The sequence below is a fragment of the Medicago sativa genome, chromosome 2 (assembly GCF_051527215.1).
Source record: "Medicago sativa cultivar Bolivia chromosome 2, Bolivia_mono, whole genome shotgun sequence".
NCBI lineage: Eukaryota > Viridiplantae > Streptophyta > Magnoliopsida > Fabales > Fabaceae > Medicago > Medicago sativa.
The window spans coordinates 55,291,952-55,314,246 of record NC_140750.1 but is presented as its reverse complement, the minus strand read 5'-3'; the positions used below and the strand labels follow the sequence as shown (position 1 = coordinate 55,314,246).

Genomic DNA, 22,295 nt, shown 5'->3' with positions numbered 1-22,295 from the left:
TTCCTTTTGTTTAATAAATTAAAATAACTCTTTTGGTTCTCCCCTAAAAATAAAAAAATTAAAATAACTTTATAAATCCAAGTTAGTTTTATTCGAAATTATTTGTTGTTATTGCTTTTTGTATATTGATTTTTATTTTATATGAAATGATTTCAAATACAGTATCAATTAATTAATAATATTAACTATTGAATTTGATCAAATAATTCTGGTTAATCTAATGAGTCAGTCTAAGGATAGATGACTATTAGGTTATGACATATATGTTAACGTTCATATAAAACATTCAACGATTATGGACTCACCTAAGAGTTTAGGGTGTTGTAGTTTTAGAAGAGGGTTCTTAGCCAAAGGATTAATCAGAACTATTTTGTTATTTTATTGTGAAATTAGGAGAGTAATTGTAGAAGATAAGTGTATTTACCGGACAATGAGAGACGAAGGATTCAAAATACATGATCACATTTCCTATAAATTTCTTATCATTTTGTATATTAATATGTGTTTAGTTTATGGGAGGCGAGAAGTGTTATTACAAGTACTAAAATTTGTCGTAGGGCGCCCCCTGTCTCTCATCTTTTGTTTGCAAACGACCGTTTTCTTTTTTTCAAAGCTGATGAAGAACAAACAATTGTTATGAAAAATATTTTCCTTGTATAAGTCAGCTTCTGGTCAGGCTATTAGTTTTTCTAAGTACAAAATTTATTGTAGTTGTAATGTTCCTGGTCCCCTGAAACAGACCCTAATTGACATTCTTGGGGTTCAAGCAGTGTTGGGGACCGGTAAATATTTGGGCTTACCTTTTAAGGTGGGTAGGGATCAAAATGCGACATTTGCCTATATCAAAACCGTGTTTGGCAGAAAATAAATTTTTGGAGCAGTAAGTGCTTATCTAAGGCAGGGCATGAGGTTATGATCAAATCCGTCCTATAGGCTATTCCGTTGTATGTTATGAATATCTTTCAGTTGCCGACTATGTTAATTAATAACATCAAAAAGATGATGAATTCTTTCTGGTGGGGTCATGGTAGAACTACACAGCGAGGTATTAATTAGATGAGTTGGGAGAGGTTATCAGCACCTAAAGTTCATGGTGGTATGGGTTTCAAGGATCTTTCCGCTTTCAATTTAGCAATGCTTGGTAAGCAGGGTTTGAAGTTTCTTTCGAAACCTGATACCCTGTTTCCCGTATTTTTAAAGTGCGGTATTCCTCATCTTGAAACTATCTCACAGTTCAGCTTGGCCACAATCCCAGTTGTGTATGGCAGAGTATTTTGCGCGATAGATTTATCGTTCATGGTGGTGCTCGTTGGAGTGTTGGTTATGGTACATCTATTTCGATTTTGAATGAACTGTGGTTGCCTAATGGGGAGTACATTGATCGCAATATTGCAGGCCCCCACTTTGTTTAGAATGTTACTATCAATAATTTGATGAATCTTTACGACAAGAGTTGGAACGAAAAGGTAGTTCGTCAAGTCTTCAGTGTTGACATTGCTGAAAAGATTCTTCAAACGTCGCTTCTTGCTCAGGTACCAGAGGACCGACTTATTTGAAAAGCAGAAAGGCATGGTCAGTATTATGTTCGTAGTGCTTATGGGTTATGTGTTGACGAGCTTGTTGAGTCTTCTCATCTCTGCCACCTAGGATCTTGGTTCGGGATCTGGAAGCTCAAGGTTCCTCCTAAAATAAAGAATCTTGTTTGGCATATGTGTCAGGGCTGCCTACCGACTCGTGTCCGCCTTCTTGACAAAGGTGTTCAATGTCCTACTAATTGTGTCAGCTGTCCACCAAACCACGAAGACCTTGCTCATATTTTTTTCGATTGTCCTTTTGTTTTTCATGTTTGGCGAATGATAGGACTTTGGGGAGCAATTCAGCATGATATGTCATCTACTACTTCGGCAATTGATATTATATTTATATTGTTTGTTGGAAACCTTGTCTGCTAAACTTAATCAACGGCTGATATCACTGTTTTGGAGTCTTTGGAAGCACCATAATCTTAGAGTTTGGGATGATGTTACGGAAGTTTGTGCCACGGTTGTTGAGCGGGCTAAGCATTTGGCTGTTGATTGGCAGCTTGCTAATGTTCCCGCCATAGCTGATCTCACTTCTCAGCAGCAAGCACAACAACCTGTTGGAGGGGGGAATTCGACCGCAGTTGCTTCAGCACATGTGAACTCTTTCGATTGGCAGCGGCCTTTGTCGGGTAGGTACAAGTGTAATATTGATGTTGCATTCTCATCTCATCTTAATCGCACTGGTATTGGTATTTGCGTTCGGGTTTCCGAAGGTACATTTGTTTTGGCCAAGGTTGTTAGTTACCCTTGTCGTTATTCAGACGACATTGGTGACGTTTTAGGGCTCCATTCTGCCTTGCAGTGGCTGAGCGATATGCAATTTGACAACGTCAATTTTGATAAAGACTCCAAGCTTACTTGTGATGCCTTTCATGCTACTCTAGAAGACTATTCTGAATTTGGGTGTATTATTTCCTCATGTCGTACTCTATTTAGCTCTTTCTTTACCAACTTTAGGGTGGAGTTTGCTAGGTGACAAGCCAATGGGGTTGTGCATGCTCTTGCAGGAGAAGGCGCGTTACTAGCTAGCTGATCCCGTTACTTATTTTAATATACCCAAATGTATTAAACATATTATTATTAATGAAATGTTATAAGCATATTTCTTTAAAAAAATGTTTAGTTTATGATTTTAATTACCAAACAAATTATACACTGCAATCCCCCATTTTAACAAATTTTTAATAACAACGATATTGCCAAGTTGAAATTAAAACAATCCATGTGGAGGCAAATCTAATAAATTTTATTACTTCGATGCGTTTTTAGGACACTTGCTAAAATTATATCATTTTTTGGCGTCGTTGCCGGGGACTGTTGAATCATTTAAACGAGACAATTTCATTATTTTTTTTAAGATTTCTGTCATTCATATTTTTATATATATATTGAAAAAATTTGATTTTTTATTTATTCATTTATGCTCTTCACATTTATTTCATTGTTCTTTGCTGCTAAAAAGTGTATCCAAATTTTGTAGCAATGATAGACGGGATTTGCCTAGTTGATTCAAAAGAGATTATTATCCGGATGTATGGAAAGTAGTTGCTATCTCACAAGATAACACATTGAGATGACAAAATCGCAAGATTAAATCTGAGATGTGATTTTTGTGGGGAAGGTCATCATAATAGTTATTGTGAATGGTCTCATATAACGAATGAAGAGAAAATCAAGCCTCATTTGATAAGTTTCAAGTTTGGTGTTGTAATTGATGAGATAACATATGAATGTGAGAAGAAGTTGATTGAGATGGAGATTAAGTGTCATGTTATTATGGTGGAAGAAAATATACAAGATAGAGTTTTGCTCTCTACCTGAAGTATCAACCAACGAGGTTTAAAGAGACCATATGTGCAAATGGATACATATTATTCTCTATGGTAGGAGAGCTTAAATTCTAAAATTTTAATAGAGGGAGCATGTGAGAACTTGTTGCTTTGTATGATGTTCATGGAATTCATACCATACAAGAGGAAGAAGAAAGATGATGTGTTTTTTCTGTCATATTTGTCGTGCTAACAGTGGTTGAAGACTCAAGATTAAGGGCGTAAAAGAAAGCGTTTGATAGGAGGCAGCCCATACTTTATCTAATGTTTGTTTTTTTGCAGGTTTTTATTTTCAATAAAAAATAGGACGGAAAAAAATATATGTCCACGATAATCTTTTTCAATAATTTGTCATTGTCAATGTGTCTGTTGTGAGATTCAGTTGTACTCCCTATCATTACAATGCATATATACTTGTTTATTATTAATGAATTTGTTTGTTTTTGACTTTTTTCAGTTTGGTAATAAATCTTGTCAACGGTACTTCAAAAGTTTATAAGGAGGTAGAGGCTTGAGTTGCAACTCAAGGGAGAAGTGTATGACTTTCATGATTCTTAGGTAGCCACAACTTTCAGAAATCAGCTTGTGAGGTTTGAACCAAAAACAATAATTTTTTTTACTTTTTCTTCTTATAACTGTTTTCCATGCAATTGTCGTTTATAGAGTTTGTCATTTTTCTCTGCTAGTTAATTGGTTATGTTTTTTACACACTAAGACAAAGTGTTTGTTACCTAGAGCCTTTTGAGATAACCTGGTTTTTATATTAATTTATCCTTTTTTAGGCCAATTTGAGCATTTAGGTTATACCCCGTGTTTGGTGACAAACATGTTACAAGCCTAGAGACTTTAGGAATTCATGAACCCAAAATTTTAAGTTTGATGAATCTGAATCTTAAGTTTGAGGTTGCTTCTGGAACTAGCAACATTTTAAGTTTGGGTGGAGGTATTAAAGAACATGAACTAAGAAGATCACAAATGTCTCAAATAAAAAAAAACATAGAAAATGTAAACTGAATCTTCTAAAATTGGTTTGCAGGAAAAAAAAGTTTTGGAGACAAAATATTGTGAATACAATGATTTGTTGTCATCATTTTAGTTCTCTAGTACTCTAATTGATTTGTAGGGTGTGGTGTCACTTTATCAAAACAGTAGAAAATGCTTAACTACATGTTTGTTCTATTAAACCTACTTTCCCAAAAACATGCCACGTGTGCCTAAACCCCGTTATAACCCTTAAAAGTCCTTAAATGTGTGTACTATAATATTGATTTTGATTGACAATTTATAAACTTTTCAAGCGTATGATAATATGGCAGAACTACTTTGATTGATAATTTATAAACCTTTCAAGCGTATGATAATATGGCAGAACTACATGTCGACTGTGGGAACCCTTTTATCAATATTATGCAAGAAGTTGTAGAATTGGATGTTTGGTCAAGCAAGCTAGCTCATCAAACATTAGTTAAGAAGATGAACTTTTGATGCTATCATTAGTGAGTAACTTGTTATTTTACTGTCAATTCCTTGATGATAAAGAATGATGCACGTTTGGGGTGGTTATGACATAATGTCATATGATGTTTTTCAGTTAGTTTTTATGTATTTTAACTGAGTTTTTAGCAGTTATAGATAGCTTGGAGCTAAAGAATTTAAGAAAATCAACTTTTGATGTTTTTTTAATCGTGCCACGATTTATGGAAGTCACGACAAGATTTTGAAGCAAAAAATGATGATTTCAATTCACACAAAATCGTGGCGTGATCCAAGGATTTCGAGCCACGATCAGAAGAGCGCCAAAATGGGAATTTGGAAAATTCAGGATAATCATGACACAATTTTACATTAAAGTGTGTTGAATGATGAAATTAATGAAGAATCATGACAAAGGTCTATAAAATCCAAACACATAAATAATAATAACGACATTGTGGGGCAAAAATTGAAATAACCCCTATGAAGACGAATCTTATATATTTTATTAATTCGATGCTTTTTAGTACATCTGCTAAAATTATTATAAAGACCATCTGGAAGTACAAGAAATGGAAGGTTTTGATGGCTTTCTGGTCTTAAGTTTTGTGAGTGAGAGCAAAAATATTTGGGGCTTGGAAAAAAGACTGGGGTTTCTAATTCTTCATCTATTAATGTATAATTCTTCAAAAAACATTAGTTATGTTTAATTTTATGATGAGTAGCTAGGTTTCTCCGACTATGTGAAGTAGATGAAATTCTTTCAAGCTATTTGAACCATGTAATTGTAGATTACTTCTTTCTGCAATCAGACTTCGTTTTATTAAGTTATTATTTTTTCTTGATGCTTTTTATACGTTTTCGAATGTATAAATCAATTCGTGTGTTGAACGACTATTAACCCTAAATTTTGATATTTGATCTAAGATAAAAGTGCAAATGGTAATAGTTTTAGAAATATTGTATGATCACATTTGTGACTTAGGATTTAACATTCGGTAAAACCTTTTATGATCAAAGACTCACCTAAGACATTACGAGGTTGTGATACATTTGGGAAGAAAAAAACATCGTGGGTTTCTGGAATTACTTCTTTGCAAATAGGAGGAGATTTGGAGATTATGGTTATATAATTATTAATTAGATTGTTGGAAATTATCCAAACACTCGTAAAAACTCAAATAAGGAAACCATCTTGTCTCTTTGATGCAAGACGTTGAGAACTACTACAAATAGTATCCGGAGAATTACAATTGAATATTGTCATATTCTAATGTAGATCAGACGACTCCCGATTTGTGTTGTAGGTAGAAACTCACATTGTTCCTCGTTCTAATGAGTGAGAGACAACATATAATTGAAAGCCGTTATTTTTTTTAGGAAAAAAAGTTTATAAAAACTCAGCTCATTTTATCTTTTGTTTGTTTTTTCCAGAACTAACACCAATCAAGTCGGTGTCTCACTCACGAGAACAAAATTACTATTAAACTTCTATGTTTATGTGTTTGGTAGAGGAGAATTAGGGGAGAGAGAAGTTAAGGGGAGAGAAATAGAAGAGAAGTTGGCTATTTCTCTTGTTTGGGAGACCAAAGAAATAGGGGAGAGAGAGTTAAAACATGTGGGACCCACATGTTTTTATATCTCTCCACATGAGCGAAGAAAGAGCTAAGAAAGGGTTATTTTTTTCAAACTTCCATATTTGCCCCTCCATTGTTTCATGGTTTTGGTAGCCTATGAATTAGTGTTTTTTTCTTCCTTTTTTTTACCTGTTAGTTCGTTATGGTAGCCTATAAAGGGTCTTTTACCTGTGATTAGTGGTGATAAAGTGTTGCTTTCCTAATATATCCATATGTCGAGTAGTACGGAATACAGTGAGTAAGTAAATTTTTAAAATTGACCTAATAATTGATTAAATTACATAAAAGCTAGAATTAATTTAACTTAATTCAATTAAACTAATGAATTTAATTTAACACAAAAAAAAATAATTAATTTTTAATTGATATAAATTTTAAATAAATAATTTAATTAAAGAAAATAAATTTGAATAAAAGATTAAATAATTTTAATGGATTTTTTTAATGTAGGGGTATCTTAGTACTTTTATAAATAATCAACACTTCTCTCTCTTCTATTTCTCTCATCTCTCTTATACCAAACAACACATCAAATCTACTCTATTTCTCACATATTTCTCTCTTCTCACTCTCTCTCTCTCACCTATTTCTCTCTTCACAACTTCTTTTCTAAACCAAACACACCCTAAGTGATTTTGACGTGCACTTTTCCACTATAGGCATTTATGAAATTGATCAATCATAGAACCCAACTTTAACAAAACCCAAAATTTCAAAATTCTAACTTATAAGTTTAGCAATTGATAATTCAGATGTCAATAATATTTTCAATCAAATATGAAACTATTCCTTTTTTACTAATAGAAGAAAGATTGATTTGACTATAACTCAACAACAAATATACTCAAATCAGTATTAAACTAAAACTGATTTTCATCTTTATAATGTTCTTGGTAAAGATTCTCAATAATAAACCAGCATAGGCCGGGCAGGCCTTACGATTACATTTGTGTCAACAACATATTGTTTTTGTGCGGGACACCAACAACATTTTATCACAAATCCAATTACAACACTCACTGATATCAATATTACAAAAGGACGAAATAGAGTATTAAAAAGAGTTTTCTTTTTGGAAAGTGGACAAAATATAATGTCATAACTTTCAGATGAACAACTAAATGTTTTCGTCCCATAATCAAAAGGATAGCTATAAGCATCAGGACAAGCCCTCTTGAACGCAAGAGAGTAAGAACTTAGCTCGCAAGTTTCCGGAGATGAATATTTTCCAACGCAACAAAAACGCTTCAATTTTAATGCAGAACAAGCACCGTGGCACGCCACCACTTTACTTTTGTTGTAGACCCTAAGATCCGTGGGACACTCATTATTAAGATCTACAGGACAACTGGTGCTGCTACAATTCTTGCCAGAACCACCAACAGGAACCACCAAAATGGGAATGTTGAAACCGTCTACCACGCTGACGTTGTAAAAATCAAGTCCACCTTCACTGGATAAACTAAATTGTGCCAGCGTGGTAGGCGGTTCGGGTCCCTTGCCATTACAAGCTAACTTCCCTGACCCACAGTTGCCTGTGACACATGAGAATTTTCCAGTGACAGAGTCAATGTTGCAATCAGTCCGGCCCCAAAAGTGGCCAGACCAGGTGTCTGGTGCTGTAACGGCGGAAGTCTTTCCCGACTTTAAAATTAAGCCGGTGGTTGGGAGAGTTGCGTTTTTGCTTGTAGTAAGAGCAGCTGGCCACACTGCATAGTTGCACTTGTTAATTAGTGTGAACACCGCTGAATTGGCCCCTGCAAATCAATGTTATTAATTTCAACTTTCTAAGTATCAAAAGACGTTAAAATCACTCTTTCATTTTATACTCTGGTTTTGTTTTCTTTCAAGATGGACATGAAACAACATGATTTAATTAAAATTGAGTAAAAAATAATAATTTAATTCTGTGTTTAGCAATGTAACTATAAAATGATCATATGGTTTATAAAAAATAAAATTACCTTACTGTTTCCTTCAAAAAAAAAAAATTACCTTACTGTCGGAAAAAATTACCTGGTAATAAAAGATGAAGGGTTACTAACAAAAATGAAAAAACTGATGTTGGCCTAAGCAGATGGAAGCTCACGTACATTTTGGAGAGAGATAGGTGGAATGAAATTAAAATGAAAATGAAGATGGAAGCTTAAGTAAAAGATTCACAATACTTTTCCTTACCTTATATAAAATGAGTCTCTACCTCTTTGGTCCTGCTTTTGTGTAAAAAAAATTGTGACTTCAACTGATTATGAAAAGGTAAAGTACCGTAACAACGGTTTAAAATGTAATAGTCATACAAATGTATAGTATAAAATTTTTAACATATTAAAATTGATTAGAAAAATGCTCAACATTAAAGAAAGTTGGATAGTTCAATTGATTTGAGTTTAAGAATAAAGAGTTGATGGTCTGAGCTCAAACGCAAACAAACAATTGAATACGGTAGAGTTTATCGACTAATTATTAACATTTAAGAAATAACAATGAATGTCCCTGAGCATAAGTATTTATGAAAATTTGTATATTCAATACATTAGAATTTGTAATATTTAACTTTTTGAATAAATAGTTTTTAAAATTTAATATACTTAAAAAGTATCCCAAAACACTCGTTAGCAAGCCCCTTAACATTTTATATTAAAGAAAAATGCTCATTCATTATGATGTATGATACTCCCGTTTTGTTGATAAATAATACCCTTGGACTTTAGAAGACTTTTGCAAAGGGCGAAAGTATTGTTGATGCTATACGGTGGCAAAAGAAACTTCAAGAAACCGAAAGGTCACAACGTCCTTATAACTCTTCGATTTTGACTGTGGCAATAAGTGAAAAAGCAAAACAAAACTTCACTATAAAAAAGTCATTATAACCAGTGTCCCCATGCATTAGCCAAGAAAGTCAAAAGTAGTATATTTAACACTAGTTATAGGATTTTTCCTAAAAACAATAACAAAATTACCACAGACTCAATGTAGAAGTCATAGCAAAATTTTAAGTTCCGTTTTTGTAGAAAAAAGTTACCCTGATATGAACCTCAACAACAAGGTTCAAAATAGACTCCACATTGCTTCAATAAAGAAAAAAAAAAGGAGATAGACTCCATCATTTTTAGTAAAAAAAAGAAGGTAAAATCATGGTTTCGAAAACAAAAGTTTATTACACCATGCTAAAACAGAACAAGTTGCATCTAATATTCACTTCTGGTTGTGCGCTCGTGCCTTCATTGCTGCAACATAGAAAGGTAATATATAGTTGTGTTTATGAATATTGATGCATGTATAGCTTCGCAAATCGATTTGTTTGAAGAAGAGTTTGGTCAGAGAGACATGGGGAAGAGAGAATGGTCGCAAAAGATAACATGAACTACGTATCAAAATGTAACTCATATCCGCTTCCCTTTGTTTAGGTAGAAGTAACACCAATGTAACTCATTGTTCTCACGACCTTGAGAACAATGATTCTTATAGGTTTTTTTTGTTTTTTTTGTTTTTTTTTGTTTAAGGGAAGAATCCGTCGTCGTTGGTATTTCAAATTATTTTTAAATGCACTTTTCCACCATAATCATTTATCAATATGTGTTCCTCTATGGAATTAATTTTTCTATGTGGCATATCCAGTGTCTAGTCAAAATGTGAAATAGATTTATGGATCTCTTTGTACAAGATTTACAAGTCATCTCCCCATATATATTGCAGCAACTTGTATGGAACTGCTACAACTTCTATCCAACTGATAAATGCAGCCATTGCTGCAGCATGACAGCATCTTGAGCCAGAATGCAGAATCCATCAATTTGTGCTACTAATTTTAATTCCAATTTCCAACAATGACTTAGATTAACCAAAAGGACTTCGACACCATGTTAGAATCTTAAATTTCCAAATCACCAATACACTAGCGTACGAATTACCAAATTGTTGAGATCCTATGTTCAAAATCTCTCCCTCCTTGAACATCATGCAAATTTCACTTAGGCATAGCATAATATTATCCTTTACTAATTAGGAAGGAAAGAATATTTTTTTTTTTGCCATATATTGAACTTAGTACATTGCAAAATTTTCATTTCTTATATTTTTGGGCTAACTAAAGTGCCACTCTGTCTAAATATTTTGCCGACTATTTCCTATTTGTGAAATACAGAAGATGAACTAAAAAAACTCAAAATTTTGCTTTATATTTAAAATATGGTATATGATTGATATAGTTTTGAATACATCTTTTGCTGATGAAAATGTTACTTTAGGAAATGAAGCTGTCGGAAAATCTTGCGAACATCGCAATTAGGAAGGAAGCTTCTGACCATTGGAGCATGACAACTAGTTCCCTATGAGAGACATGTTTCTCATATTTACTAACTTTGTAAATAGAGTTTATGTAGTTTTGACATTTTCACCATGTAATATTTGTTTGGATCAATAGAAACCTAATTTGTACAGAGGAAAGCAAAACATATCTTCTAATTGTTGTTGTGCAGGTACCATATACTCCCTCCGTTTCAAAATGAGTGTCGCTTTAGCCAAAAAAATTTGTTTCAAAATGAGTGTCGCTTTCAGTTTCCAATGCAATAATAACTTTTTCTTTTCAATTGTACCCTCCAATTAATACTCTGTACACTACTTCCAAAGTATTACTTTTAAAACTAACCAATAGTTAATAAGGATAATTTGGTAAAATAACCATTCTCTTTCTCTTAATCATTGCATTTCTTAATATGTGTGTAAATACCTAAAACGACACTCATTTTGAAACGGAGGGAGTAATAAACTTCTCATTGCTCATAAATACAACCAATTTAATTTCCAAAAGTGATATGAAAAATCAATATGAATAAAAGCTAAATGCTAAATTGCTTTAGCAAAATGAAAACAGAAAACAATGCTAAAATCTCATGAAAAGAAACTAATACTAATTACAACTTACAGAACCATATAGATAGGGACTTGGGGGAGCTGCAACTTCAACAATTCCTTCTAACATCAGTAAAACCTTCTTCATTGTTGGCCTAAGAGAAGGATCTTCTTGAATGCACCAAATAGCAATCATCACAAACTTTTCCAAGCACATCATATCATTGCCAGCCTCATTATCATTTTCTACAAGACAGTCAAGTCTTTTAGTCTTATAGCAATCATAAGCCCAATCAGTTAAAATCCCTTTTTCTTCAGTGAAAAATTCTTTCTCTACATTTTTCCTACAACAAATGATTTCTAACAACAATACACCAAAACTATAAGTATCAACCTTTGCAGTGATTGGTGCACTCCTAAACCAATCCGGTGCAACATATCCCTTAGTTCCTCTTATTCCAGTTTCGGTATGGCTTTGATTAATCAACAATAACTTTGCTAATCCAAAATCTGAAATTCTAGCATTGTATTGATCATCTAGAAGTATATTTTGTGGCTTTATATCGCAATGGATGATTTGGGTGCAACACCCCTCGTGCAAGTAAACAAGACCTCTTGCAATCCCCAGGATAATGTGGACTCGTTGGTTCCAATCTGGTTTTAATGGCGTGAAAAGAAAGCTTGCTAAAGTGCCATTACTCATTAACTCATATACCAAAATGCGATGTTGTCCTTCGTTGCAATATCCAAGAAGACGGACAAGATTCCGATGATGAGTTTGGCCTATCACACTCATTTCAGTCTTAAATTCTTTGTCACTATCCTGGATCAACTTGTCTAGTTTCTTAACTGCCACATTGATCATCATCTCTACTGTTCCTTTGTAGACAGTGCTGCAAGATCCTCTTCCCAATTCCTCTCTAAAGTTATGCGTTGCTTCAACAATTTCCTTAAAGCTAAAACTTCGCAAGTTATTGTCAACAACACTTATGTTGGTTCTACTACTTTTAATCTTCTTGAGGTTGTAGGGGAACCCCAAAAATATTGCACCAAGCAATGTTAAAATGACAAACACCTAAAAGAACTGAAATCACAATGATCAAAGTATCATGGTCTTTCTTCCCATTTGACAATGCGGATAAAGATGACAAAGGATCATTGTTCATCAACTTCATGATTGATATTCCTTTAACTCCTTGATCATTTCTCCCATACGAGAGTGGGAGCTTCTTCTTCCAGCAGGAACTTTGGTTAAAAGAAACCAAAACACAAAGGCAATCTCGCAAACATGATTCTTTGCATTCTTGTAGACTGGATGGACTTATTATTTCATAATCAGATTTGGGCCAATCAGTATTTGGAAGTTCCTTCATTGTATATAAATCATCTTTTGAATTCCAATTCCCACCAGCTTGACAGATAACTTGGAAATTCGATATGCAACCAACATACATGTTATTTGAATCAATTGGAGAATATCCAACTGGGCACGTACAGTTAGGCCTTTGATCATTTGTAAGAGTGCAAATGCTATTAAACCCACATACACCTTCACCGTCAGTGAATGTAGAGTACAAGCATATGTTTTCCGGGATAGTCTTTGCAATGACCCAACTTTGTCCTCTCTTTGGATCTTTAGGGTAAAATGCTATGGTGAAAACTCCATCAAAATTAATTGTTGCTTTGTAGTAGAAGTCGTCTGTTGAGAATGTCCCATTCGGATTGCTGATAGAAAAGTTACCTCCTCCATTTTTCTCTATGTATAAGGAACCTGATTTGTCAAATATCAAACGTTGCCCAACATTTGTTTGATTCTTAGTATCACTATTGGTGCCAGAACTGTAGTAAGGCTCGTAACTGTAATTGCTTGGCAAATTTACAAGGTTGAGCACAAGATTCCCATCCTCTTGTAGATGAAGTTTAAACCTTCCTTGTGAACGATCCTTGTCGTGAAGAAAGATTTCTATTCAACTCCATTACTTCATTCAGCACTAATGTGTCAGTAGGATGACTAAAACTATCCCATATTGTCACATTGTTTTTGTCTCGCAATTGAAAGTTTCCATCATCATTCATTAGACCATTAGAAATTGTACCTGATGGGAAATCTGATCTCCATAACTCTAAACCTTGAGGGTTGGTGAGCACCAAACCACGAGAATCCTTTAATATCAATCTTGATCCCTTAGGAGCAGGGTTGTCTCCATTTGCATACCAAATGATGGCATCATCTTGTATCTTGTCATACCATATGGCTAGCAAGAAAAGCTCATTAGGAAGTTGGTAAAATCCAAATGCGAAATCTCCTGAAGGAGAGAGCCAACGAGTTGTGCCACTGCCAGCAATAAGTGACTCACCAACAATTACACCTTGATCCAATGATTCTAAGCTGCATGATAATATCGTAATGAATAATCTTTGAAACGGAATTTGTAAGAGTTCATTTCCAAATCAATGAATTATTTTTTGAACGACAAATGTTAGTATGTTAATTGTTATGTTAGTATTTGTCCAAATCAATGAATTGATCTTATATTCACAAGTTCATTTGAATAGCACAACTTAATGCAATAGACAAGTTAAACGGTAGCGCGCAAGCTAATAACAGTTTGCAAATAAGCTAACCGATAACAAGAAACAATTTGCAAATGGTAGAACGATTTGATAAATATAAAATGACATGAAAAATATTTTGGACTATTATTAGTATTAGTATCTAACCTGGCGTTATTTGAGGCAGGACAAAAAACAACGTGATAATCGGTGGCCGGACAAGTGAACGTGCTGGTCTGATCATCATACACATAGCTATAAGCTTGAGGGCACGTCGTCTTGAATATGTTAGCATACACACTCGGCTCACAAGTATTTGGAGCTGAATGATTCCCAACACAATAGAAAAACTGCAAATTAAAAGCAGCACAAGGACCCTGGCACGCCACTACCGTCCCATTTTGTGTTACTTTCAACTCCGTTGGACACACCGCGTTCAAATCTGCAGGACAACCCGTGCTGTTACACTTACCAGAACCACCTAACGGAACAATTTCCATCGGGACATTATAACCGTCTACCAAGCTAACGTCATAAAAATCTTGATTGTTAGCACTGTCCAAAGAGATTTCCGCCAATGTCACAGGTGGTGATCCGCTGAGGCCATCACATGCTACTTTTCCGGATCCGCAGTCACCTGTGACACATGAGAAATTTTTGGAGACGGAATCTGTCCGTCCCCAGAAACGACCATCCATTTGGCAGGTGCTGTGATTGTTGAATTCTCACCGGGTTTTAAAATGAATCCGGTGTTTGCAAGTGTTGCATTTCCACTATTTCCACCAGTAGTAGATGAAGCTGGCCAAACCGTATAGTTGCAATTGTTAACTATAGTGAATTCCGCTGAAAATACAACTGCAAAATAGAAAAAAAGATAGACATTGAACATTGAATAATTAGAAGAAGTGAAGAGAAAGATTATGTTATGTATTTAATTTGTGTATAAGTGTACCTGAAGTTATTGATAGATGAAGTGTGAAGAAGAACAAAAATGACATTGGCTTAACCATATGGAAGCTAAATTTGAAATGGAAGAGAAGAAGAAGAAAAAATAGTAATGCAAGTTTTCTTCTGATTATTCTTCTATGGTCTGAAATGGTGCCAGTTTAGGAAGGGAAATGCAATGAATTTACGCGCTTGATTTAAGACTTACACTAAATGGCTGGCGTTGACTAATTAGCCGCCATAATAATTGTTTTTCTCTTTGACCAAAACTGCCACAATAAGTGGAAGAAGCCGAGTTCAATTGTTGGTGGACTAATTTTTGAACAATTATAGTTGTCTTAAGGTCGAACTTCATATTATGGTGGTCCTTTCGAAACCAAATATTAACCGAAAAAAAAAAAACACTGTCACAATAATTGTTACTCCCTCCGTCCCGCAATAGATGACCCATTTGAAAATGTGTAATTTTGACCCAACTTACTTTGACCATATTTTTCTACTAATATAGAAAGATAAATAATATCATATAAGATGTCGTTAGATTTGTCTCGATAAGTATTTTCAAAATATCAAATTTTCATAATTTTTTCTATAATATTATTCAAGATATTTAAGCTCAAAATTATGCATTGACATGCGTAATAAGGTCAACTGTGTCAATTATTAAGGGACGGAGGGAGTATGTCTTGAAACAAATAAGATTGTTTTTTCCGTAGTTTCAGGCATTCAGACAATCACTTCATTGAAAGTCTTAATTTTAAGATTGGTGTATTTAATTTTTAAAAATAAAATAAAATCTGCATTAAAATCTGAATTGCTTGATATCTATTCAACGACTAACGTGCTCATTACGTGAATGTTAGCAATTAGGGAATCATTTGTCAAAAAAAATAAAAAATAAGCTAGGGAATCAATCAGCTTGGAACAATGAAGTGTATCTCATTTATTTTTTGGTATGACTGACAAATTCTTTTATTTTTTTAATTTCATTCACATCTCATTTTAAGGTCCGAATGTTGTTTACCAATTAATAATGCAATAGAGCTTATATTACTGTATTGAATTTCTATGTCAATAAAAACACATAATAAACACTGTCACTTTTTTAATAAATGGATAAAAAAATGAATTTAAAATGAGGGATTAAAACTTCAATTGTTTTAAAATAGAGTGAGAAAAATTCATTTAAATCTATTTTTTAATTGACCACATAACATACCTAGCTTCTCCCCTTAAAAACAAAATAAACATACCCAGCTTCTCTTTGTGTATTAGCTCAATGCTAATAATTTAATACTGTAACTTCCAGGTTTAACTCAAATCTTCTCAGTAGAATAAGTTTATTAAATGATAGTAGTAATTTATTTTCCACATTTTTTTGAAATAATACCTTTTTGAAAAAAAATAGAGATTTTTTTAAAAATATAATTGGTGACTGGTATTTCAATGATATATACATTTTCTTTTTTGTTGAAGAAATGCATTTCAATGATAGTGAAAGGCATATATCACGAGTCAAAGGGACTAACGAAGTGTTCCACGGAAGTGCAATAGTGACTACTATTATAGAGACGACTCAGTCAGTAAAATAAAACAAGGAAAGATCTTCAAAAGTCACCAACTAGAAACAAAGTCGTTGTCCTTTGTGGATGAAGGAGTATTGAAATCACAAAGCTTTGGCTTCGAGGAAATTTCGAATTTTATAACAAAACAAAAAGGAGAAAGTTGTATAAAGAATAGCTAAAGGGGAAGTTGGAAAAGACAAGTTTACCAACTCATTTAAGTAAATTACTCTTGTTAAGAATTGTGGGGAGAATGTTGTGAAGACGACGATAAGATATGTTACATAATTTTTTAGTATGTTTTTTTAGTCATTTTAGTAGTAATTTGAGTCATTAAAAAGGAGTTCTGTGAGAAGTTGATCATGGTTTATTAAGGAATATTTTGTAATGTTTTCATATTGAGTAATTGTAATTATAGTTCTTCCCTAAACCAAACAATTTATAGGTGTTTTTGAAGTATTGTATTAAAAAAGAGTAATGATATTTTGACATCCATTTGATGACAACTTTGTTGACAACCTTGTTTTTCTCACTTCTTATTGGTCAAAAACAATGGAGAGAGAAAAAGGAAGAGAGAGGATAACAATATTATGTGAGTATGAGAGAGAAAGTTGTCCAAAAGTTGTCAAAAAGTGGTTGTCAAAATATCATTTCTCATTAAAAAAAGAGCCCCTATACATGAACCACCTTAGGTGGCATACACCCTTTGACACCCACACAAAATTGTGACACGTGGCAAAAACTTTGAAAGAAGAGATGATAGAGGGTGATGATGTCATGTGAAATTACTAAAACACCCCTGACACATGGGGTGTACAAGAGAGGTGTATAAAAAAGTGTGTCTACCTATCTTTTTCCTTAAAAAAATTATGTAATTCCACTAAGCAAGTCACCTCATGAAGAAATCGAAGACATGAAGGGTGTGTTTGGTTCCGAAGAGAAATTGTGAAGAGAGAAATTGGTGAGAGAGAGTATGGGAAGAGAGAAATATGTGAGAAATAGAGTAGATTTGGTGGATTGTTTGGAATAAGAGAAAGATAAGAGAAATATAGAAGAAAGAAATGTTGATTATTATGAAAAGTACTAAAATACCCCTGTAGTATAAATCCATTAATTTGAATTAAATCATCACATTTTTTAATTTCATTTTAAATTAATTAGGATTGTTATTCAATTAAAATATTAATTAATCAAAAGAACTTGTTTAATTTTCAACGCTCACGCCCTTTTGGTTTTCAATATGCTATCTTTCATTTGTTGCTTTTTCAATCAACCCAGCATCCATAGTTTCATATAAATTAATAGACATAGTGGAAAGAAACAACATTGGAGCAACTTCCAGAACATGAATCCAAACTGAAGAGAATAACTATGGTAGGAAATGGACATGAAGATGGCGAAGTGATAATTGTGATCTTTTGTGTTGCAGTGACTGGATCTGGTAGTGGATATAAGTTTAGCTTGGTAACTGTACAAAAGTTTAAGGCAAAAAGAGGAACAATGAAGACAAGGGTATAAATGGAAAACGTAAAATTTTGGTCATCTCTCTTGGCTTTCTTCGCTCCACTGAAGAGAAACAAAAAGGTGGTGGGTCCCACAAATTTTTGCTCTCTCTCCTGTATTTCTTCTCTATGCCAAACAGGAGAAGTTTCCCATTTCTTCCATATCTCTCTCTCCTTTATTTCTCTCTCGCGTAAATCTTCTGTTCCAAACACACTGGAAAGGAAGATTCAAGAGGTCTCTCTAAAGACTTTACAAGTTGGGAAAATTTTGTCCCAAATCCAAAAACCAATTCGGAAGAAGAAACCACTCAAAAAGAGGAAGAAAAAGTAAAAAAAAAATGACACCGAGGACTGAAGCCACTCACGAGGCACGTTCCCTAGGCACGTAGAACAAAGAGAAAACGCTATGTGGTTTGCTTCCATGAGCGAGGCGCATGTGGTTCCAAAAAATACAACATTTTGCCGTATTTTCTCTGCGGGTTTGGAGAAAAAAAACTTAGTTGGAAAATTTCTTATAAATACAAGAGTTCTCATTAAAAAATTCTCATTCATAACTTGGAGGTTCAAGAGGAAGGGAAAAGCTACGAGCATCAATAGGCAGTCTCTGCTCAACCCTTGTTCTTAAAATATGTTTTATTTCTTTTGTAATTCATCTTTGATTACCATGATTAGGGTTCTAAGATGAACCTATATTTGCTTATTGGATTTTATTATTGCAAGTATTTTATTCAGTTTATGATTTGAGGTCTATTTAATTTTTGTATGCATCATGCTTAACGCTTTCATAACCCTAGAAAGATGTACCTAAAAAATATGATTGAACTTAGAGCTAGGTTACAAAAGTTTATCTGGCCTATATTCAACATCGTTAGATAGGAACTTTATCCTCTTCCCCTAATAAGATAGAATTAGGCATATCCATTTAATTCGTTAGGGACAAGCAAAGGTATGTGGTGAAATTATGAGATTCATATGTAAAAGTGGTTTCTTTTGATGAAAATTTAGGAATATTTACTATGTCTATGTTTTAATTATATGTGAGAGAGTAAGTCCCCGCCTTAATAACTATCTGACCGTTTACGGAATTTTAAGGATTGACGACCTTGTACCCGTATGACCTTTAGGGTGATTGAGGAGTACGTGACATATGGAGGGACGCTAAATTCCACCAAAATCTATCTATATATAAAAGTTAACCCGGAAGCTAACTTTTGCCCTAATTTTAACCTAACCCTAATGCTTAATATTACTGTATTACCCCTAAAAGCAACAAATCACTCCTATTATTTTGAACAAAACAACACATCACTCCTAAATCCAATCCAATCCTATTTTCGCTCCTATTTTTTATTAAAAACAAAAGAAAATCCAATCCTATTTTCGCTCCTATTTTTTATTAAAAACAAAAGAAAATCATCTCCTATTTTTTTATGAAGCCTAAACTAAACTAATTACACTATTTTTTTTATGAAAAACAAAACAAACCTATTTTTTAATTAAAAATAAAACAAAATCCTTTCCAACCTAATTATCCTATTTTTTATAAGACTAATTATTATTTATTATTGTAGCTTATGTACTTATTTTGATAGTATTAATTTTCTAACCTATGTATAATAATCGTACATTAGCTAGAAATACAATAATGCTATCTTTTTGAAAGGAGAAATAAAGTAGTAGTATTGTTTACCAAACTAAGAAAAAGAAACGCAAGTATTATTTTATATTGTAGCTTATGTACTTATTTTGATAGTATTAATTTTCTAACCTATGTATAATAATCCATATAAGCTAACTTCGCACAAACACAAACACAAACTTAGTATGTTGCACAACTCAAGTTTTACCAAAAAAGACTTGCCTACTATTCCTATCAATGTTTTTGATTTCATGTCATTCAATGAAATTCTCTCTTCAAATGTCGAGGACACATCTGCTGGTAATACTTCGATTATGAATGTGTGTTGTGCATTACTTATAACTCTCTACACTCCTTGAGAAAATTCTTACAATTGTTTTTACTTTTCTATACATAATATCAGATGTTATTGGTCATGTAATTGAAAGGGGTGATGTAAGGGAAACTGAAAAGGAGGGCAGGAAGAGCAAAGTGATTGATCTCACTTTGCAAGATCTGGAGTGAACTTTATCTTTTTATTTGTGTCTCTTTCATGTAATATAATTTAATAAACATTGTGTGGATGTATTGATTATTACCTAATATTTGATTACAGAAACAACAGTTTGCATTGCTCTCTTTGGGGTGAACATGCTGACAAAATTGTGAGCTTTTTTGTTAACCATGACAACTCTTCGCTTGTTGTATTGATATTGCAGTTTTGCAAGACACGCAAATATTTAGGTATTTCATAGTTTTTAGTTTCTACTTTCTATTAATATCCACGCATGAAATGAGAAATAATGTTCACTTGCTGTTCAATTTGTTAAAACTAGGTGTAACGGGAATTGCTAATGCGTTTTTTGGGACTAAGCTCATACTTAATGGCGATTTACCTGATGTTGCTGCTTACATGGAAGGGTAAGCATTTACGTTTTTATAGAAAGTAGAAACTAAAAATTTATGATTGGTATGGACTTATTTTGTAAGACTTGATATACTATAATTACTACATCAATGAAACATTTTGCTGCTTGAGTTTCATTCTTTTAATGACATTGGTATACTTTTATCAGCATGAAAAATGCATCGCTCCAATTGACCCAAAGTGTTAGTCAGATTTCCACAAACAGCTCTGCATCTCTGTCAGATGACTTGCTCAACACCAAGAGAATGACAATCGAAAGTATGATTGAGTCAACTCAGGTAGTTGTCTATTTTGGGAATTTTTAAATATTGTTTTGGATTAATCATTGATATTTATGTTCAAGATTTATATGCAAAAGGCGGTGAAATTTGTACAGGTGTGTCAAGGTTCGGTACTTGCCACTATATATGTGAGATCGAAACTGGGGTTGAATGGTACTTTCGATCATGCACCCAGTGTGCTTCATTGGTCAATGTTGACAATGGAATGCTCCGTTGTCGCAAGTGCAAAACTTGCAAAAGCGTTGTGCCTAGGTATCTGAATCTTATCCGAATATAACTTTTGTTTTTATTATACGTAGAAGTCTATTGATACCGTTGATTATTTGTTAGGTTCAAGCTGCATGTCATTATGATGGACGATACAGGGTCCACTACCTTTGTCCTTTTTGATCGCCAAGTGACACAATTTATTGGGCGTAACGTGGAAGACTTAATCAAAGAACGTGACAAGGTAGTGGATAAATGCATGTACTACATATGAGGAATTTTTTTTCCAAAGAATTTTCAACTAACATCTTCTAATCTTTCAACAGGGAGAAGGAGCCAGTGATTATCCTGCTGATTTTAATATGCTTATTAACAAGCAAGTTTTTTTCAAGGTTGAGGTTGGTGAAGGAAATGTCGTAAAGAAGTATATGAATTATGCCGTTAAGAAGGCATCTGATGATGTTGGTGTCATTGAACAATTTATGTCTAAGTATAATTTGGAGGTAGTTCATATATGATATTACAATCTAATAATTGTTTTAGATTAATGTACATAAGGAAATCATCATATGACTAATTGGTTCTTTTGTTGGTGTATGTGTGATAGAAACCCAATGATGGATCTGGTGAAGAGCTTAGTGTGGATGGTGTTCCAGCAAACAATTATAATGTTCAAATGTTACTTAATTGATTAATTATATATAATCTACAATTACTAATGAAATGCAGAAAATTTAATCTGTAAGAAATTTAAACAAATTTTTTTACGCAAATGTCTGCGGGATGTACAGGAGGTTGAAGACTCATGCAACAATACCTCTGTGATTGACACACCAACCAGCAAGACAAGTCTTAAGAGGTCCTCTGATAGCATTAACTTTGTGGCTGTTGAACATGGTGAAGCTGGTCAGACATCGGTTACAAAACCTAACAGGGCTGTTCGTGTCAAGATTGAGCCTACCGACACTAAAGTTGTTTAACTTACTCGAATGCTGAAACTATCTGCTTTGTTATCGAATTTCTTCAATCTCCATGAATCAGACATTTAGGATTTAGCGTTTTTCCTTTCTGTAACAGGGTCGATGTCATGGAAATTGTTTAATATGGTACATTAAAAGCGTTTGTGGCAATTTATTTTATGAGTTGAATTATACTATTTTTTCGATTCAAGGTAACTATTTACTTTCATATTTGCGCTATATTTGTTCTTTTGTATGACCCGTGCGTTAGCACGGGTTGATGGTCTAGTAACCATTTAAATGAGACTTCTCATTTAACCTTGTCATGTACAACCAATTTGAAGAAAAGCTATATAAACAAGGTGAT

The 22,295-nt window shown here is 33.5% G+C and overlaps 4 protein-coding genes, 1 long non-coding RNA gene and 1 pseudogene across 6 annotated transcripts; 4 read left to right on the top strand and 2 right to left on the bottom strand.

The window, feature by feature from the left end:
* Nucleotides 1–1,056: 1,056 nt before the first annotated feature.
* LOC146949040 (uncharacterized) lies at nt 1,057–2,559 on the top strand. Its single transcript, XM_085748472.1, has 3 exons — nt 1,057–1,326; nt 1,413–1,532; nt 1,861–2,559. Exons 1-3 carry the CDS (start codon nt 1,057–1,059, stop codon nt 2,557–2,559), a joined length of 1,089 nt encoding a protein of 362 aa, XP_085604598.1.
* Nucleotides 2,560–7,363: 4,804 nt separating this feature from the next.
* Nucleotides 7,364–8,707, bottom strand: LOC146949039 (pathogenesis-related thaumatin-like protein 3.5). The gene is made up of 2 exons (XM_085745149.1): nt 8,539–8,707; nt 7,364–8,279 (listed from the first exon to the last, which is right to left on the bottom strand). Exons 1-2 carry the CDS (start codon nt 8,615–8,617, stop codon nt 7,426–7,428), a joined length of 933 nt encoding a protein of 310 aa, XP_085601275.1. The 5' UTR covers nt 8,618–8,707; the 3' UTR covers nt 7,364–7,425.
* Nucleotides 8,708–8,922: 215 nt separating this feature from the next.
* On the top strand, nt 8,923–11,202 carry LOC146949038 (uncharacterized). Its single transcript, XR_015027125.1, has 2 exons — nt 8,923–9,764; nt 10,770–11,202. It is a non-coding gene; the product is annotated as an uncharacterized LOC146949038 (long non-coding RNA).
* An 81-nt stretch (nt 11,203–11,283) lies between these two features.
* LOC146949037 (G-type lectin S-receptor-like serine/threonine-protein kinase LECRK3) lies at nt 11,284–15,053 on the bottom strand (annotated as a pseudogene). The gene is made up of 3 exons (XR_015027120.1): nt 14,879–15,053; nt 14,095–14,781; nt 11,284–13,762 (listed from the first exon to the last, which is right to left on the bottom strand). The product of XR_015027120.1 is annotated as a G-type lectin S-receptor-like serine/threonine-protein kinase LECRK3 (transcript).
* A 4,067-nt stretch (nt 15,054–19,120) lies between these two features.
* On the top strand, nt 19,121–22,263 carry LOC146949035 (uncharacterized). The gene is made up of 9 exons (XM_085745151.1): nt 19,121–19,874; nt 19,978–20,074; nt 20,170–20,297; nt 20,390–20,474; nt 20,630–20,759; nt 20,858–21,014; nt 21,093–21,213; nt 21,296–21,472; nt 21,577–22,263. The coding sequence occupies exons 1-7, from the start codon at nt 19,706–19,708 to the stop codon at nt 21,113–21,115; spliced, it is 789 nt and encodes a 262-aa protein (XP_085601277.1). The 5' UTR covers nt 19,121–19,705; the 3' UTR covers nt 21,116–21,213; nt 21,296–21,472; nt 21,577–22,263.
* Nucleotides 21,115–21,949, top strand: LOC146949036 (uncharacterized). The gene is made up of 4 exons (XM_085748471.1): nt 21,115–21,213; nt 21,296–21,472; nt 21,577–21,639; nt 21,761–21,949. The coding sequence occupies exons 1-4, from the start codon at nt 21,115–21,117 to the stop codon at nt 21,947–21,949; spliced, it is 528 nt and encodes a 175-aa protein (XP_085604597.1).
* Nucleotides 22,264–22,295: the final 32 nt, after the last annotated feature.

Coding starts and splice junctions, on each gene's coding strand:
- LOC146949039 (XM_085745149.1), bottom strand. CDS start 8,617: ATGTACGTGAGCTTCCATCTGCTTAGGCCAACATCAGTTTTTTCATTT. Junction 8,280..8,538: donor CCTTCATCTTTTATTACCAG/GTAATTTTTTCC, acceptor ATTGATTTGCAG/GGGCCAATTCAGCGGTGTTC.
- LOC146949036 (XM_085748471.1), top strand. CDS start 21,115: ATGGACGATACAGGGTCCACTACCTTTGTCCTTTTTGATCGCCAAGTG. Junction 21,473..21,576: donor TGTCTAAGTATAATTTGGAG/GTAGTTCATATA, acceptor TATGTGTGATAG/AAACCCAATGATGGATCTGG. Junction 21,640..21,760: donor TTCCAGCAAACAATTATAAT/GTTCAAATGTTA, acceptor CGGGATGTACAG/GAGGTTGAAGACTCATGCAA.
- LOC146949035 (XM_085745151.1), top strand. CDS start 19,706: ATGTATAATAATCCATATAAGCTAACTTCGCACAAACACAAACACAAA. Junction 20,075..20,169: donor CTCACTTTGCAAGATCTGGA/GTGAACTTTATC, acceptor ATTTGATTACAG/AAACAACAGTTTGCATTGCT. Junction 21,015..21,092: donor TGCAAAAGCGTTGTGCCTAG/GTATCTGAATCT, acceptor ATTATTTGTTAG/GTTCAAGCTGCATGTCATTA.
- LOC146949040 (XM_085748472.1), top strand. CDS start 1,057: ATGAGTTGGGAGAGGTTATCAGCACCTAAAGTTCATGGTGGTATGGGT. Junction 1,327..1,412: donor TCGTTGGAGTGTTGGTTATG/GTACATCTATTT, acceptor CACTTTGTTTAG/AATGTTACTATCAATAATTT. Junction 1,533..1,860: donor AAACGTCGCTTCTTGCTCAG/GTACCAGAGGAC, acceptor GGCGAATGATAG/GACTTTGGGGAGCAATTCAG.